This window comes from Prosopis cineraria, unplaced genomic scaffold (assembly GCF_029017545.1).
Source record: "Prosopis cineraria cultivar Desert tree isolate PC_DT_omini unplaced genomic scaffold, ASM2901754v1 PC566, whole genome shotgun sequence".
In the NCBI taxonomy this organism is placed as follows: Eukaryota; Viridiplantae; Streptophyta; class Magnoliopsida; order Fabales; family Fabaceae; genus Prosopis; species Prosopis cineraria.
In genome coordinates, this window is record NW_026555891.1 from 2,620 (window position 1) to 22,369 (window position 19,750).

The 19,750-nt window shown below is 33.7% G+C and overlaps 2 protein-coding genes and 1 long non-coding RNA gene across 5 annotated transcripts; 1 reads left to right on the plus strand and 2 right to left on the minus strand.

The window, feature by feature from the left end:
• Positions 1-1,300: 1,300 nt before the first annotated feature.
• Positions 1,301-6,275, plus strand: LOC129297605 (wall-associated receptor kinase-like 14). The gene is made up of 3 exons (XM_054935931.1): positions 1,301-2,192; positions 4,430-4,507; positions 4,851-6,275. The coding sequence occupies exons 1-3, from the start codon at positions 1,445-1,447 to the stop codon at positions 6,137-6,139; spliced, it is 2,115 nt and encodes a 704-aa protein (XP_054791906.1). The 5' UTR covers positions 1,301-1,444; the 3' UTR covers positions 6,140-6,275.
• A 5,108-nt stretch (positions 6,276-11,383) lies between these two features.
• On the minus strand, positions 11,384-13,367 carry LOC129297602 (allene oxide synthase 1, chloroplastic-like). Its single transcript, XM_054935927.1, is given in 2 exon segments — positions 11,384-11,762; positions 11,764-13,367. Coding segments are annotated over 2 exon segments (1,575 nt in total). The 5' UTR covers positions 13,147-13,367; the 3' UTR covers positions 11,384-11,570.
• A 2,292-nt stretch (positions 13,368-15,659) lies between these two features.
• Positions 15,660-17,719, minus strand: LOC129297601 (uncharacterized). 3 transcript variants are annotated; one of them, XR_008590226.1, is made up of 5 exons: positions 17,554-17,719; positions 17,381-17,456; positions 17,192-17,258; positions 16,322-16,847; positions 15,660-16,221 (listed from the first exon to the last, which is right to left on the minus strand). It is a non-coding gene; the product is annotated as an uncharacterized LOC129297601 (long non-coding RNA). The 3 variants fall into 3 exon arrangements; XR_008590227.1 differs by lacking the exon at positions 15,660-16,221 and having other exon boundaries at positions 16,291-16,568; positions 16,692-16,847; XR_008590225.1 differs by lacking the exon at positions 15,660-16,221 and having other exon boundaries at positions 16,291-16,847.
• Between the last annotated feature and the right edge of the window lie 2,031 nt (positions 17,720-19,750).

Sequence of the window (19,750 nt, forward strand, 5' to 3'; positions counted from 1 at the left end):
CAGTGCGTTACGTAACCATAGACAGCTGAATATAAGTCATTTCATTTGTAATTTTGTACATTTTATTTAATCTTGACTGATCGGATCGGGTTTGCATAAATAAAAGGAAAAATCACACCTGGTTTTTATAGAGCAAATATAAATACGGTTAAGCCTCACCAAACAGAGAAAATATTCTACAGTCTCTTGATCATTTGGTGTGAATAATTTAATAAATAAAATTACTCATTTGTTCTAACTGACAAAAGAAAAGAATGAAGAAAGATAACCATTTTTGTGCAGTGAAGATAATGAAAAGAGCCCTCGCAATCGTCTTAAAAAAAAAGTGAGCAAGATAGGATCATTTTATTGTTAAAATGTGAACCCACTATTATCCTCCCCATTCCATATTGATGCATCTTTGATCTTTTTAGCGCATTTGGTGTTTGTGATTGTAGGAATTCATCCAGAAAAGAAAAGCCCACCTTCAACCTTCAATTTAGTGTTACTATAACTATGCTGAACAATGTAAATAATAAGATTGGTTTATATGTATTCTTTGCTAATCATGTAATTCACCATTGCATGCGTTCTTTACTAATCATTTAATCTAATCATTTACCTTGTTCGGTGTTGTTAAAATAACACTAAAACTGAAGGTCAAAGCTGAACTTTTCTTTCTTACGAACCCTTATAATTGCAAACACCGAACGTATTTAAAAGATTAAAGAAGTAGTAATATGGGATGAGAGGATAACAGTGAGTTTACATTTTAACTATAAAGTAATTTTACCTGACTCACTTTTTTGAAGACGAATGTGAGAGCTCAGCTCATTACCTCCATTGCACGAAAATGATTTTTCTTTCTTTATCCTTTACTTTTGATTCACTCAGGAAAAATAAATAATTTTACCTATTGAATTATTCACACTAAAAGATCAAGAGATTGCACAATTTTTTTTTTTTTCATTTGGTGGTACTTGACTGTATTTACATTTGCTTTATGAATCTAGATGTGATTTTTCCTAAATAAATAAAAGGCACCCGACTGATTGTCAACCAGGATCCATATCACAGACCGGATCGATCGGTTTGATTAGCATGCCCCCGTGAATGATCCTCCGAAGATGTGCCATCATTCAGAAGGGTTTAATTAAATATGCTTTTATGTGATTGTCTGGCCTTTATTTTGAGAGGTGAGGCATGAAAAGAAGACAAATACAACACAACTCCGCCAAATATAAAATTGGGGTGGAAACGAGAAATGTCTTGGTCACGCAGTCTTGTTGAAAACGTATTTGTCGTCCTATCCGCCAAAACGCCATTCCGCCGCACCAACTCAAACCAAAAGCAACGTACTGAAGACCTGTGATTCTTCCAGGCGTTGCTCCGATCACCCAAGCAGTTCGGTTATCGTAACTTCAATTATAGTCTCTTCTTCATTACATGATCTCTTTCCACTTCCATGATCACAAAACACTCGCCTCTCATCCTTTTACTCGTTTTTCTCCTTCCCCTTATCCCGGTTCAATCAAACCGCCGCCACTGCCACCAAACATGCCGTCCGCACCGCTCCCCCGATGCCTTCCCCTACCCCTTTGGCTTCTCTTCCGGCTGCGCAATCCGACTCAACTGCAACCCCTCTGCCGGAATCCTCATAGGAGAATACCCGGTCCACTCCATTAACTCCGATACCATAATTGTCGGCGTCAAATCCCGATGCAATCGCCCGTTTCATACCTTCGGCCAACTCTTCAGCCATAGATACGCGCCCACGTCGCGAAACGCCATCCTTTTGCAAAACTGCAGCAAAACGGTCTCCCCATGCATCATCCCGGCGACCATGGTGCAGACTAGATTCGAGTCGAAAAACTGCAGCTCCGGCGGTGGCAATTTGAGTTGCTATTACGAAAACTCGACCGCTGATTTCATGAATCTCCAGAATTTAACAAACAAACACTGTACGTACCTCATGTCTTCGATAGCGGCTGAGGATTTAAGGAACAACTCGGATGTGAGTGCGGTGACAGCGGTATCATTGGAGGTTGAGACGATTGAGCTCGGATGGTGGCTGGAAGGAGAGTGCCAGTGTTCCAAGGATGCCAATTGTACGAGACTAAAATCGCCGATTGACAAGAAGCCAGGGTACCGGTGCCGTTGCAAGGAAGGATTCACGGGCGACGGGTACTTGGCCGGAAGTGGTTGTCGGAAAGGTCAGTTCTAGTTGATGAAAATATTTTTAACTGAAGGTGACATAATTGTGGATTGACTTTTGGCGCAATGATCGCCATAATTCCATTAGCTTTTGATTTTTAATTAGGTGAACACAGTGAGCCTTGTTGATTGACCACGGTTCGGGGCTGGTTGATCAGATGGCGTTTCCCTGCCAATATCCACACTTTCTAAGTTCCAATTAATTAATAAAAAATAGTTTTCATCAAGTCTGCGACATGCAGTCTACAAACTTTAATATTAAAAAATTCTCATACAATTTGGGTTTGTGGGGGGGGGGGGGATTGTCATACAACGTTACTCCGTACTCTTTTGCGTGCATGATGACACGGGCTCATTTTTTATTTTTAAAATATATCTAGCTGTTGATAGATTATTTTCTTTAATTTATATTCTTCGAAATTAAATATTTGATTTACTCCTTCTTCATTGGAAATAATTAACCATTTATTCATGGTTTTAGCTGATTCATTTGACATAACTTGTATGAAAGTTTACTTAATCGTTAATTTGCCTGATCTGTACTGTTTTGCAAGCTGAGATTCAGATAACTTGGAAGTATTTACGTGGATTTTTATTCATATCATCATGTTGATTTATTAAGCCGCGATCATTTTATCTGATATGAAGGGCATTTTGATTAGGGAAATACTAACTTTTAAAAAGAAACTAGTATCTGTGCGAGGGTTAAAAAATATTTGAGGAAAAAATGAATAAACGATAGGGGAAAAAAAAACCAAATGCTTTCCAGCTGTTACGCTAATATTAATTATCAATTTGAAAAATATAGGAGAGGGACTAGTAGGAGTGGGACACGTAAGTCAATTCTGACAAGGAGAGCTTAAGGTTGTGCAAAAGTCCTCCAACAATTTTATCCCACTTAGTTCAATCCAAGATAGTCTTATTTCGTCCGATTTTTAAATATTGATCCTTTAAAATTAAAAAAATTAAAAGATTAGACTTTTTTTTAGGTTGAATTAGATAGGAGACTGAGCATATAGATTACTTAGCCTAATTCAATACTATTAATTTATTTAATATAATTATTTTATTTATTTTTGGCAAATGTTTCAAATATAATTTACGCTAAGTAGATAATTATATGAAGATTTGTTGTGTTTATTTTTAAATTTTTTTTAAACATAGTGTTGTTGAAGTTTGTTGAGTGTTGTTTTTATTAAAGTTATAAATTTAAATCATTTAGATTTTAATTGAAATATTTTTTTTGTTAAAATTATTTTAAATTTATTATGATTATAAGTAATCTTATTATCTTAATTTAGTTTATTAGGTTGAAATAAATTATTGCCTCTCGTAGAGAAAAAAATAAAAAAATAACTAAGTAGGTACTCGACTAACATGATCAATTTTTCAATCGTATGAACTAAATTTAACCCTATTAATTTTTAAGTTATTATTAAATAAGACTAGATTATAAATTATCTAATTCAATTCTTTTTATAAAAAATAAGACTTTTAAGTTATGTGTAAAATTTAGTGTTGTTCAGTCTTCTGTACACCTTTAGGAGAGCCAATTCACCTGCCTCGTGAACCGATCCTCTACTGTTTTTCCTCTCTCTGAGCAGACGGATCCTTTGTTTAGCGGTAAGAGAGGGGAAGTGAGGGATAACAATTCAAATGGGACGAGGAAGACACGTCATAAAGGCCTTGAAACATGAATGACCCACTCCAATCCCTGATCAAGGGGATTTTGAATCAACTTGCTTATCAACTGGCCTTCTGGTCAAGACTTCTTTCCATAGCATGGTCCAACAATGTTTCCTTTCCCTTTCTCTCTCCTCTATTTTTGTTCTTTTGGGCATCACATCACCAGGAGCATCTCAATTAATGTGGGCCAGAATAAACTCTAATTGATCGTTTTATTTGTTCTCGTTTTGGAACTCGCTATTCTGACAGCATGATGAGGCAGAAAGACGGATCTCACGAAGATAATAACTAATGTTCCCGAGTATGCTCATCGTGTCGAATAATTGAATTTTTATGGCTTGTGAATTTGAATCTTGATATTGAAGTTTGAGATTATATAATCTGATCAGACATAAACTGGGGGCCTTATTAGGGCTCATTAGCTATGCAGCGGTAATTAAAAAAACAAAAATCACATGTACTTGCTGCAAATTATGCTGCCTTCTCATTATGTCTTAAAATATTTTCTTTACTAATTGCTCCGCGTAAATTTGGGCATGTAAACGAACAGACTCTTCAACCTGCAACCCTGCAAAGTACATGTCTGGCCAATGTGGAGGGGCAACCAGATTTGTTGTCTTGATTGGAGGTTAGTATTCCTATTCCATGTGCTGGATACAAGGTGATTTGTTAGGGATCATAGAGGTCCTTCAAAGAAAAAAAAATCTATTAGCTTAAAATTAAATGCAAAATAACCAATAATAACTTTTATATATATATATAGAGAGAGAGGGAGGGAGAGAGAATACAAAGTCAAAGTTCATATGGTTTCATTTTGGTGTCCCGGTTTTTTAAATATACATGGCTACATTTGAGTTTGAATTAGCTCCCACGTTAGAGATTAGTAAATCAACAGTCAAGACTAAGTTCTACCGATGCTCTGCAGCCTGGCATTGTACAAGCATATGTAACTATGACAACTTCTCATGCAGGAATGGTTTTTGGAGCTTCGTTAATGATCGGTTTGGGCCTAATATGTTGTTTCTTTAGGCGGCGCTCCAAATTAAGAGTCACCAAGAGCACAAAAAGGCGCTTGACTGAAGCTACTAGCAATTACAGCGTTCCTATTTATACCTATAAAGACATTGAGAGAGCCACGAATAACTTCTCTGAGAAACAGAGGCTTGGAACTGGGGCATATGGGACTGTTTATGCTGGAAAGCTTCACAATGACAAATGGGTTGCCATTAAAAGGATCAAATATAGAGACACTGACAGCATCGAGAAAGTAATGAACGAGATCAAGCTCATTTCCTCTGTGAGCCATCCCAATCTAGTCCGCTTGTTGGGTTGCTCTCTCGAATACGGAGAACAAATCCTTGTCTACGAGTTCATGCCCAATGGAACATTAAATCAACATCTGTTGAGGGAGAGAGGGATTGGGCTCCCATGGTCGGTTCGACTCACTATTGCTGCTGAAACAGCACGAGCCATAGCACACCTCCACTCTGCCATTGATCCCCCCATTTACCACAGGGACATTAAGTCAAGCAACATACTGTTGGACAACAATTTTAGATCCAAAGTGGCAGATTTTGGTCTTTCAAGGCCTGGAATGACCGAAATATCCCACGTTTCAACTGCCCCGCAAGGAACGCCTGGCTATGTTGATCCACAATACCATCAAGATTTCCACCTTTCTGATAAAAGTGACGTTTACAGCTTTGGGGTTGTACTTGTTGAGATCCTAACAGGATTGAAAGTGGTGGACTTTACTCGTCCCCAGAATGCAGTGAATTTGGCTTCTTTTGCTACGGACAGGATAGGGAAGGGGCTTTTGTATGAGATTATAGATCCATTCCTGGAAGCACATAACGATGATTGGACACATTTCTCCATACACAAGGTAGCCGAGCTAGCATTTCGCTGCCTCGCATTCCACAGGGACATGAGGCCTTCAATGACAGAAGTGGCTGCTGAGCTAGAGCAGATCAGACTGAGTAGGTGGACAACCTTTGAAGACAGCAATCGAATAGCCTCAACGGAGTTGTCCTCTTCTTCTCCTTCCTCTGATGAGAGTGAGAAGCCTCTGAGTGTGAAAGAAAATACGGTAGGACCGGAGGGCAAAGGGCTTCTCAAGTTGCAGACTAAGCCTGCCGCGTTAAACTTAATGGAAAGGCCGAAGAGCTCTCCGGTCTCGGTGCAAGACCCAGATTTTTGGCTGAGCGAACAAAGCTCTCCTTCATCGAATAGTTTGCTGAGTAAAAAATCATTCGAGTGACCTTATGCGTCGGTAAACATGACCCTGGTGGTCCCGCTTCCCAGTATTGCTGTAGTTAAGAACTTATAATAGGAGACCGATTCTGATGTCGTTTTGAGGAGCAAGATGATCGTCTATCCAACTAGGATTTGGATCCTCTCTATAGTCCATACTCTCTCCCCTCACTCTTCCTTTTTCAATCTCATCTATTAATTTAATTATTATTTTAGTTTAATAATGTGAGATTGTTAATTATATTATTAAAATAAATAAATTATTTATTATCGTCACTTAAATGATTTTAAAAATAAGACGATATAATACTTATTGATGATAACTATTAAATAAATACCCTATTTATTATAATGTTATAATTAACAATAGCACACCTGAAGAAAAATGAATTTTTAAATGGGTGGCTGAGATTGGATATAGAAACTAGAAAGATATGTTAAAAAAAATATAGAAAGGATTCAAATCCATTCAAGGTTGTAATATTCCACGTCCGGCATGTGAGCGCTTTTCGTTTACCAAGTATTCAAATGAAGTGAGGATCAGAGGTCGTGTCTGTCTGAGTCTGAATGTTGGATTCAACCTGAAATCACATGAAACGCAGGCGCCCACATGTGAATAATGACCAGCTTAATCAGGGTCAGACGTCCATTGCGTGCTTCCGGATTGGTAAAACATGCCGACTTAAGACTCAAGCGTTGGATTTAATAAAAAATTCAACACGAGAATTACACCAATTTTTTCTCGCCTCCCACTTGAAACGTGGAGGAAAGTGTTGAAGATATAGTGCCTATTTGATTAAGCAAAATAATTAATTTTTTCAGTAAAAAAATCGATTAACCAAAAAAATATTCAAACACATGATTTTCATTTAATCAATTTTTTTGGTTAAAATCAATTTTTCTCAAAAGCTGACAATTTGAGCTTCTTCACAGAATTGATAAAAAAGCGGTGGAAAAAATTATAAAGAAAGACTCAAAAAATTATAAAAAAACCCAAAATTTAATAAAAATAAAATTAATAATATATTTTACTTCTTAAATAAAATATAACAACTTTAATAATATTAGATATAAATTTATCAATAATTTAGTTTTGAAATGCAATATCCTTTATGGTAATTTATACAATTAAAATTAATTTTGAATAAATTATCCAAACGTATTTAATTCCGTTAAAATTAATTTTAGAAAATAAGTATTCAAACAGATTGCGTTATAACATAATCAGTTATGATTAAAATCTATCACTTAATCAATTATTTTCATAATATATTATACCCAACTGCAATTCAAACGGGCACATACTCCTTCCAATCCTTATCGACATTTTTAATCATTTTACGTATATTAAAAATTAATTTTTACATCATAAAAAGTGATATATAATTTTATTCTTAATCCTGACTTTAAATAATAATATAACTATATTAAATACCTTCAAGCTAATCAAAAAAATAAAATTAAAAAATATTTAATTATTATAAGGTATCTTATATTTTAAATTAAAAATTATTTTTAAAAAATATCTTATAAATAAAACTGGATGGGGCATATGCTTTATCCTCAAGAGCGACAGTGAACTTGTGGACTGAGAACTAGCTATTTCCTTTTTCTTTCTATGATTATATTTAATGAGCGAAATACTAGGTATTTTTTAAAAAAAAAGACATGTGTAAACTTAATACATACTTTCTTCTTACCATATTATATGAGTGATAGTTAATTAATTTAAAATTTATAAATAATATTCATTGAAATTTTAAATTTTTTAAAATGTTTCCATTTATACCTTGAAAAATGTTTCTATTTATACCTTTATTAAATACTATATATAAAAAACTTTGATTTTTTTTAAAAAAGAGTGATAAACAAAATAGGGTTATAGTTAAAAAAATAAATATAAAATTTATTAAATACTTTATATGTTAAATCAGATAAGATTTTTTACAAAATATCTCATAAAAGTTTGCTATTTTAGAGAGGAGAGAGGGAAGCTACTGGGGCAAGGGAGAGGAAAAGGTTTCGCCTGAGACCCGAACATGGATGAATTTGGGATTCAAATATTCAATGAAAAATAGCGATGAAGGATCATCAAAGAAAAATTAAATTAATTAAAAATTAATTGTTATTAAAATATAAATAGAAAAAATTTTAAATAAATTATTATTAATTCAGTTATTATTAAAATCTGAATAAATATTTATTAATAAAAAATTATTTAAATTAATAAGTATTTATTTAAATTTTGATAATAAATAATTATTGATTGATATAAATTTCTTTCCGCTTTCCTTGATTGATATTTTACTAATATTCAACGCATTAGCATGGTGAACAGTGAACACTGAATACTGAATCATTAACAATTAAATTTTTTAATCAAAAAATCATTAACAATTCAGAGTTTTATATATATATATATATATATATATATATAAAACGATACCGTGAGTGCTAGTTTGGGCTGCTATATCGAGAGAATTTAGGATAACTTTGATAATATAGTCTATGATCTATAAATTTACGTCTTTGTTGTATTTCTTAATATATATATATATATATATATATACACACACACACTCTTTTCTATTTAAAATATAAACATTTTTTTTCAATTAATTTTGGTTCAAAGTATAAGCAATTTAATACATGTAATTTTTTTTTCATTTTAATCCTTATAGTTACTAATCTAAATCTTTGTGTGTGTGTATATACCCCCTCTAATCTAAAACATAAGTAGTTTTTTAAAAAAAAAAATTGTATACCAATAAAGTTTTTATTCCTATAAAAATTTATATTATTTTTTTTTTACTCTTAGTGTCAATTACCAATACAGTAAGAGATACATTTATTAGGACTATAAAAAGGATTGACCCAATGAATCTTCAGCCTAACTTATAGTTTGGTTTTTTTTATAAAAAGGATTGAGTTAAACAATTCATAATTTAGTCTAATCCTAGTATAATTTGAAATTGAACAAGATCCGACGAGTTCAGTAAGATTAGGAGACTGGTTTCGATCTTGTCAGACATCCCATATTTTTTTTCTTTTTTATCCATGCGAGATAGCAATTTATTCTAATATAATAAACTCAATTAACATAATAAAATTACTTATAGTCATATAAAAGTTACCACAACAATAACAATTATAAATTCACAACAATCTCCAATAACTATAAAAAGTATCTTCAGTTATAACACAAATTATTTAAATTAAATAACCTTTTAACAACATTAAACAACCTTCAATATGTCTAAAGTTTATTAAACTAAGTTAACAATAAATTTCACCAATAAAAGAAGAAGATTGAGGTTAGTTAATATTAGAATTTTGCTTAATATTTTTGAGTTCGCAAGTATAAAACATAAAAAAATACTAATTATTATTATAAATTAACTTATTGTAATAATAATTAATAAATTAATTATAATTATATTAAATAAATTTATAAGATCGGACTGGACTAAGTAGTCTAGATGTTCAGTCTCTTATCCAGTCTAACTTGAAGAAAGAATTTGATCATTTTGGTCTTAAAAGACTAATTTTTATTTAGACCGGATATGATCAAGTTTGTCTCGAGTTGATTTGAACCGCAATAGAGTGAAGGACTTTTGCATAGACCTAACATTTACACAAGGATCTATACAAGGGGTGAAATGAAAAAAAAAATTACGTATATTATGTTACTTATATTTTGAATCAAAATTAACGAAAAGAAAATATTTAAACTTTGGACCAAATGGAGTATATAATAATTTTATAAAACTTGATTAACAATATTTTTAAGAACTTGATTAATAATAGAACATAATAGAATTGTGAAATGCATATAGCTGGCTCCATTTAATGATACAAGACTTCTTGTTATTATTGTTTATTGTATAATAATTTTATAAAACATACATTATGAAATAAGAGTATGATAACAACAATTAACATGTGATGTGAGTGAGGAACATGAACCATCTTTTGCCCACTGGCCCAACAAAATAAAAAAACATCTTTTGCCAACAGCTATATCATCAGTTATCGCACACTTTTTATCGAAAGTGACCACATATTCAATCCCACTCAACCATTGAAGCACCATTAGCCAAAAAATTTTCTATGCATTTGCCAAGCGCTCGAGAAGGAAAAATGCTCATAACAAAAGCCCGTTTTCTAAGCAATTAATAAGTCGTCAACGTCTGATTTAAAAAACATAACCGAAATTGTAATTTTTAATATTCAAACGCAGCTCAAATTAAAATGCTTTGAAAATATTGTGTACAATAATAATTATGAATATTCTAAAAAAGGACCAAGTCAGTGCCATTACCTCTGTAACCCACTCACGATATTCAAAATGTAAGAATGAGGAACAGGGCTGGAGTGGATAATTTGCTTTGTTTATGACATGAAAAATGATCAATTAATTCAGATTGAATCTCAAATATCAAATTTTAATAATTTATAATTTAATTTCTTAATTTTATAATTTTATTATGATGAATTTGCAACTTGTATTTTAAATTTTAATAAAAAAATAATTTTTTTATTCTTCAATCATGTTAAAATTTTAAAAATAAGTTATAAATTTATTATAATACAGTTATAAAATTGAGAGATTAAGTCACAAATTTTTAAAATTTAATATTTAAAATTTAATTTAAATTAATTAATGCTTTTAAAACCTATTTGTCATTATCCGTTCTTTTTAAAGCAAGGAGAGAGAACATTATGGAGCAAACCAAAAGTTGCCTGTAAATAAATGAGACCCACCCTCTCAAGAAGCATCAATAATCACTCAACACAATTTTCAGACCCAACATTTAGCCCCATAGCTGGGACAAGTGCTCATCTTAGTTCCCATTTCATGCATTTATTCCCGATTAAAGTTTTTTTAATTCGATTTTCTTAATTTATTTTCAATTATATTTTTATCCATATAATTTATAGAAGAATTGCAGTAAGAGATCCTAAGTTACTTACTCCTAATCATCAATCGTTTGAAGTCAGATTAGTTTTCATATTGGTGAGATCTTTAAAATCTCTCGCACGCCCATGAAATCTAAGCCACGGAAAATCAAACTAGACCGTTGCCTCGTATGACCCTCGTTTTTGCCCTGCTGTGTTACCTGTGTACGCTACTCATTATTTTGCCCAGTCAGCACTGAACAGCGTCAATTGTTTTTATTTTAGGAACTACATGAGATTCTTTGGTGCATTTAGAATTTCTTTAATTCAGAAGATAAATGCATTAAATAAATTGAGAGAAGGAGATGAATTTAATTCATTATAATCTCTTCTTTAGAACAAAAAAATCACATTAAATTAGATCTATATTTACTCAAACCCGGTGAAATACGTACAAAAACAAAGGGCGACTAATACAATGCACGTTGAAGATGGCAGTAGAAGGGAGTGGAGAATTTGTGAGCTCGGCGAGGCTCCGTCTAAAAGCTAGCTCTTTTGAGAGATGTGACGGTTATGGAGGAACCCAAAGGCGACGTTCCGGCTTGGATCTCGAATGAATCGTACCGGAGGAACAGCTCCACCACCAGCAATCTCGTCACCAACGTTACAAAATCCTTCCCCGCGCACTGCTTGTTCTCCACCGTCGGAGACTCCGTCTCCGGTCCGTTCGAACCACAGCACGTGCTTCAGCAATCTCTCACCCTCCCCAACAAACCTATCCCCCACGAACTCTTCTGCTCTCTCGAATATTTTGGGATCCTTGGTCGCGAATGGCTGATACCCAAATAATAGCTCCCCTTCTTTCACCTCGAACCTGTTCTCGTGGTTCTCTATCACCAAGTCTCGCTTTGCCCTCCCGTATTGTAACGGCACCGGCGGCTCTATCCGGAACGCTTCGTACACCACCGATTTCATCAATGGCATCCGTTCCATCGCTTCCATCGTCACCTGTCCGCCCTCGGATCTCACCGCCGATCTGATCTCCTCCGCTAATTCCGTGTGCAGTTTCACCCCTGCTCTTCCGATCCACTTCATTACGTTCGGGAAGAAAAGCTTCATTCCTCCGAAGGAATTGAAGCACGTGGCGAATAGGAGGTTGTGGCAGGCTTCATCTCTCGACACTCCCAGCCGCTCTGCTTCGTCCAGCACGAACCCGGAGGAGTCGTGGAAGAAATCGTACAGCCTCTGGTAATCGGATTTCACCAAGAACGGGGGAAGACGGAAGCTGTGGAATATAGAGTCTTCGATGAGTTTGGGAAGGCCCAGAATCAGAATAGGACTGAGTTGGAACAGCACCCATTTCTGAACGAGCTTCGGACCGTCCGATCCAAGTTTGGTGTCAGCGGGGCTGGACCCATAAAGAGCGCGAGCCAGAAAGTCAAAGGCGGCTTGATCGTGGGCGTCTACGAAATTTGCTTTCCCTCGGGCGGCGAGCTCGCTTTCTAAGTTCTCGAAGAGGCCAGTGTAGCAGGAATGGAACTCGGGGATGACATGATCGCGACGAGACTTGAGGAGGAAGAACATAAGGCGCTTGAGCGGACCGTGTTTGGGCTCGGAGGGGTCGAGATAGGAGAGAACTCGGTAGCCGCCGGTGAGTTCGGTGGAAGGCATGTAAGTGCCGGTGAAAAGATCTTTCTTGTCGACCTGGGTGACATCAAAGAGGACAGGGAAACTCTTGCCGTCGAGCAAGACGACGACTCGGGGGTCAGGAGAGATCAGAGGCCCAGGGGGCATATTGGCGCGGAACACCGTTGACTGATACTTGTGGATTCTTGATTTGAAGTATTCGTCACGACCTTGGTTGTAGAAATAGTCGAGTCGGTCCTTGTAGGGACCAATGATGGGGATACCATAGTCTCCGGGGATTTGGCGAAGAGGAAGCTTAGGGCGGTCGTGAGACACTGACACCGGGGGAACGGAGACGGAGGGTGTGTCGGAGAGGGAGGCTCGGACGGGACGAATGAAGAAGGAAGAGGGAGGGGAGCGACGGGGGGATTTGTAGGCGGGAGGAGACTGAAGGTGCAGAAAAGGGGAGGACAGGGGAGAGGAGGCCATCAGTGCGGAGGATGAGAAATGAATCGCAGGGAAGGATGATAGTGGAGCAGAGGAAAGTGGTGCTTATGGAGGCGATGGCACGGTGAGAGCCTGAGAGAGGGCACCATCGCTCTCGTTTACCTGCTTTAAATACTCAAACACTCTCTGATCCGTGGAAATTTTCGCATCACTGTTTTGCCCTTCACCCCCCCCCCAGCCCGATGCCTGGCTTCTCTTTCTTCTTGGGTCCCTCGATCCTTTTGAAACTATGCGGTTTCTCTGACATTGTAAAGTTGCAGATTTGCAGTGTGTTTGGATAGTAAATATAATCGATTTTTGGCTCAAAAAATCGATTCTCCAAAAAATTATCCAAACACCCATTTTTTTGGAGAATCGATTTTCAGGCCAAAAATCGATTATTTTCGGAAGCTGAGAACCAGAGCTTGAGAAGCTTGTCCAAAATATTGGGAAAAATTACAAAGACAGGCCCAAGCAAAAATTACAAAAAATGCACATAATTTAATAAAAATAAAACCAAATTCTCTTCTTTTCTCCTTTTTTTCTTAATAAAATTTGAACTTTGCATCTTCAAAAAATTGATATTTGGTATTTAAAAATTAAATTATATAGTAATTTATATAACTAAAATTGATTCTAATTAAATTATCCAAACATCTTTAATTCTGTTAAAATTAATTTTAGAAAAATAATATCCAAACAGATTGCGTTATAACATAATCAATTATGATTAAAATCTACCACTTAATCAATTATTTTTATAATCTATTATACCCAACTGAAATCCAAACGCACCTTTGATCCCACTCATCCTCTCAGGCCATTTAGTGCTTGCTCCTCTAATTCAAGCAAACAAAAAAGAAACCTCAGTTTCTCCACTCCATATTTCACCATATTCATGCGAAGTGCCAAATCATTTACTACCCTTCTTCTCTTTTGATATTATAAGATTTTTAATCTAATTACACTGCAAATGAGTTAATTATTTATATTTAAAATTAGACTGGCTCCCGTACGCTTCACAGATTATACATGAGATAATTGACTAAAGTATTTTAAACATCAACATTTAGAATATTTCTACAAAAATATAAATGTTCATTTGTTAAATAAACTCATGAACATTGAGATTATATTTTAAAAAGAAAATTAATGCGTGAAATGTGAATCATGTCTTTTGTGGTATTCATAATATATTCAACATAATTAATTATATTTTTTATTTCAATTTCTTGTTTAAAGTGTATTTTCCAGAAAAATTATCACACAAATCCTTTCATCAAAATTTTACATAATTATGTGTTTTATAACGCTCATGTGAGAGAATTAATCTATATAAATTGTTAATCTGAATATAATAATTATTATTATAAGACATATAACATATTGATTGCATATTCCTGTAATGGAACGATGGCTGTCTTTAAAATGTTTATTTAACATGAAATTAGGAAATAATTCTTTTTGGCTTAAAAAATCTTTTCATTGACAAATTTTCAGGAATTAACTCAAACGTTTCTCTTCTTCATCCGCTCTATCGTCATTCGTGCTCGACCTGTTGAAGCTTTAATTTTTTTACCCATTTTCTGCAAGGTGATGATATCTATTGTCTGATGATTTCATTTTTCCATTGAATCCGATAGTTTTATTTTCTCCAGGTTTTTAAACCGTTGTTCGCGGGTGTTTACCAATCGCTTACTAATCTCCACGTTAGGAATCAAATTACAAATAATAATGTTGTCTTGTAAGACAAAATGAAAATATATATATATATATATATATATATATATTCAATTCTAAGGTTAAAAAACAAATGAACGTTAATTTCTTTAACGAAGTTGAACACGTTCTCTTGAAGAATAATAGATTTTTTGCTCATGGCTCATGCTACGATAAGAAAGAAATATTTCATGTAATGTTTGATTATTTTGCTAAGCTACGTTAAATAGTTTTGGAAAATAATTTGATACAACAAATGAGAGATGATGATATCACAACAATGCGAAGTCCATGAAGAAATTATGCAATTTTAAAATAACTAAATAATAAGTTATATTTTATAAATAGAGATTCATGAAAATATCATAAAATCTAAATAACTAAATCATCATCATCATCATCATCATCATTTATAATGATTTAACTTTTCATTTAAATTAGGGTAAAATTATAACTTTATTTTATTTTTAAATAAAGTTAATAGTTTAATCACCTCCCCTTGAACAGTAAAGTGATTATAGATGTCTTTTAATAAAAACTGGAAGGAGTAATTTGTTGCTTTTAAATAATATTTAATTATTACTTGTGGAACATATTCATAAATTTTAAATATAAAAAAATAAAATTCAAAAGTAATTTAAACCTCCCCTCCCTTGAAGTCTCTTTCATCCCTTCCCCTCTCCTCCAATGCATAAATTTTTGGAGCTTGGGAATCCACCAACATTGAGAAACCAAACATCAAAGGAACCAAAATGAACTTCCATATCAAAAATAAAAAAAGTAAGCTTTTAATGACATTGAGATACCATCTACCAGAAGCCTACGGAATTTATTCCCCCTTCACCTCTATCCTCCCCCAAAAACAACCCTCTTCTGTTCTGCATCACATGTTTACTCCAACAAATCTTTCATCTCCTATTTCTCACTGATTTTTAGAGTCCCTCATGTGCTGCTGATGCAAAGATTTTCACTCAGTTGATAACTAATAGAATTAAGTATTGAGTAGCTTGTCAAACGTAACACAAAGTAAGATATCAGAGTAAAATGTACACCACACTCCTTGGTCTTCTAAGTGCTGAGAAGAATGGACGAAGGAGAACAATAAGAACATGAAAACTGATAATGCAGGAAAAAACAACCTTCAATCAAGCTTGAACCAAAAAAATCATAATAAATTATCAAGAACTTCATTCCAATCCATCAGGAGAGAAGAATAACAATATAACTATCTTTTCCTCCTCCTCCTTTTTTTTTAACCAAGATACCATGCATTTTTACTTTCTGGTGTTTCAATGCACCAGCCCAATCAACCCATATGTCTGAACTCGTGCGAAATCATTTCCGTATATTGGGTTTAATCTGTCAAAATTAATAGTAATCATCACATGCATTCACCATTATTTAAAACAAAAACGAAGAACTAATCAATTCATCCAGCAATTATATATTTATTTTATACCAAGAGACGACCACAAGGGGTTTCAAAATATGCTCCAAAGTTGGTACTTCCAATAGCCTCTGAAAGGCTACTAATAGAATCCCTAACTACAGCTGCAATTCCATATTCATGCAAACTGAGAATTCGATGGAGAATCCCCAACTAATAGTTGGAATAGGAATACAAAATGTAATATCATTGCACTTCCTTCAAATAAAGAACCAAAATGGTTGCTCAATCCTCATGCTTAGCATAATTTGGAAACTTCCTTGAAAATTGAAGCATAAGCAACGCATCAGGAATGAGACATCAAATGTGATCAAATGAACATGATTAACATGAATAATCTTAAACCTAGAAAAAGAAAAGGTAAATTCAGTCATCAAAATACCTGCTAACCTTCCATTAACCTTGGAATAAGTCCATAAACTTGGTAACTTACAAATTACAATATCAACTTGACTAACACTTGCACCTTCTCCAGCCGCCATAGTCCAAATATGTCCTTTTGAATCCAATGCAGTAAATTTAGAGGATGCACTTGACTCTAGTATGGAAACAAAAATATATTATACTCGTATCAGAGGCAGAGGAAGCCTGGAAAAGTGCATCCCAGATTAATCAGAATTATAGTAGGAAAAAACTTAAAACTTTGTAAGTTCTTAAGATTTTCCCCAATTCTGACTGCTCAAAAATGCAATATGATAGATGGCTCTGCAGGTACTGTCTTAAAGTAACTAATGGCATTTAAAATATACTAATAAATAGAGTGGATGAAGAGGACCTGCAAGCTTGTTACTCCTCTGAACGATCTCAGAGGATTAACAGAGAAAGAAGAAGAAAATAATGATTCCATTTATAATCAGGAACGTAAGGAAGTATGCGTCTAACCTTTTGTGAGATAGGAAACGGTGGAAAAAGAGTTGGAACTGCAAACGGTGAAGAGCGAAGGGAAGAACTGCTTGGAAGTAAAAACTAATAAATTAGTTGGCTTGGATCCCATAACAGAAAACAAATAATGGAAAACTTTTTGAGAATAAAGAAAGTGTAAAAATGGGAGGAAGAATAGATGGAAAGAACCTGTTGACCGGATTCAAGACAAAGGAATACTCCATTCAACAAAGCATAGCGCTCTGAACGAAATCTCAGTTGAAAGCTGCAAGGGAAAAAATAATGAAGTAGTTGAAGAAGAAGCCAAAGAATGCATCAGCAAAACCCACAGCGTGAAAGGAAGCGAATGAATGCAAACTGACTGCGTTCAGGACCAAACGGAACGGTCTCTAGAGAAGGGAGCAAATGAAACACATCGGAAATAGCATGAGACAGCAGCGATTAAGGGGGGAAGGAGTTCGCAGGTAATATTCCCGTGAATTTCTCAATTTTCTTTCGAGATTCGAAACTGCGGGCAAGTAGGGCCAATTGAACACGTTCACACACGGATGCTGGGAGTACCGATTAAAATGGAATTAACCAATGAGAGAGGTATATTAAAAAAATACTCAAACTGCATTAACTAACGAGATATAACGATTTTTTTTTTTTTACCAATGCTTTTTACAAAATTTGTAGAATGTAGTTGATGATTGATAATTGGTTGATTGATTGATGATTGATCATGATTGATGATGATTGCACAATTTTTTTTATGTTTTCTTACTAATTTTGTCCCAAGTTATAAAAACATTTTAAAAGTATTTTATTATTTTAAAATATAAAATAATTTAATAAAAATAATTTTTCATTAATTTTGAGTATTCAATGTTACCCTTTTAGATAGTATAGAATTGAAAGATTATAATATAATGATTAAATATGTAGATTTAAAAATATATTAAATAAAAGAAAATTTAAAAGTTTACATTATTGTTTTGAAAAAATAAGTTTGTAAAATGTTATTGTAAAGTTTTATTAGTGTATAAAATCTTGTCTCAAATGAAAAGACTATTGTTAAATAGAGCGTCTGAGTTAAAAAAAAACTTTATTAATTACACCTCTAATTAAAAGTGAAAAGGCCTTATTATTAGTTACACCTTAAAATACACAAAATAATTTATGCTATGTTTAGATATATATAAATTTAGATTTGAGTCAAATTTATTATTTATGTAATTAAAAATGTATGAATTTAAATTTGACCTAAATTTAAATTTAAGTTTTACCTCAATCTTTTTGTAATTTTAAATTATTTCTAAACCTTTATTATTTTAAATCACAACTTAATCTCTTTCGTAATTTGACCTAAATCCATGAAGATTTGATCTACCTAGTAATGGTAATTAGATTGGACAGCCGAAGCTGATAGTTCACAAAACCAAGTCGCTAGCCTTAATGGGACAAGACCATTTGACCAAGATTGCACCGCCGATGCCAATTGGGATTAAATGGTTGACTTTCATTGGGACCTGATCGCCCATGTGAGTAGGGATTGAAGTTCAAGCAACAATCCAGACCAAACGACCGACATCCATCAAGACTGGATTGTCGGCACCAACCCAAACCGAATTGTTGACTTCTACAAGAATTAGACCATTGATGATAACTTAGGCAAGCCTCGACTTTGACCAAGTTGACTTTTATTGGAATCGTACCTTGACAATAATTGAAACCAGACAATCGACTTTCATTGAGATGGGACTGACGGCAACAACTCGAACTAAATGCTGACTTTCACCAGAACCAAACCAACAATGACAACCTGTCGACTTTCACCAAGACAAGACTAACGATGACAACTTCCTAGTATCGATATAAAGTTTGATACACCATGTCATTTATACTTTATCTAATAAAATGTGTCAGGTTGCACTAGTTCATGAGAAATTTTTGTATGTGTTTGGTGCACTATATCATCCATGCTCCATCCAATAAAATTATATCAATTCAATTCAATTAAATAAATTTTAGTGTCATTATTTTTAATAATTTTGCTTTTAGAATAGAAAACCTATTTAATTTATTGCCTTTTATCTTTCTGCTGTCATTAATGACATGATTAATTTATATTTACAATTACCTAAATATCATGTTTTTATTGAATAGAGCATAAATTATGTGATGTACTGAGTTCATGCAAGAAATTTTGATGGCGATAAATTCTTAGTTAGATTGAGTGTGCTATGTCATTTGTAAACTGTCAAATTAGAATGCTCGAATAAAATCTAATGTTACATTTTTTAATTAATTTTATTCTTTAATGGAATGCAAATTTAATTTTTTATCTTTTCTCTCTTTATGTCATTAATGTTAGAATTAATTTATATGTAATATTATTTGAATGTTATATTTTTACTAGACAAATTATAAATGATATGGTATATTCTAATCTATTTAAAATTCTCTCCTAACATAACATGATTTTATTGGACAAAGCATGTATAGTGTGGTACAGCAAGTCATTGACCGGATTTCTCATGATAAGAGATGTGAATATATATATATATATATACATAT

Bases quoted from the DNA above. Each gene is read 5' to 3' on its own strand.
- LOC129297605 (XM_054935931.1), top strand. From the start codon at position 1,445: ATGATCACAAAACACTCGCCTCTCATCCTTTTACTCGTTTTTCTCCTT. The intron at 2,193-4,429 runs GTCAGTTCTAGT...GTAAACGAACAG, and splicing joins CGGAAGTGGTTGTCGGAAAG to ACTCTTCAACCTGCAACCCT. The intron at 4,508-4,850 runs GTTAGTATTCCT...CTTCTCATGCAG, and splicing joins ATTTGTTGTCTTGATTGGAG to GAATGGTTTTTGGAGCTTCG.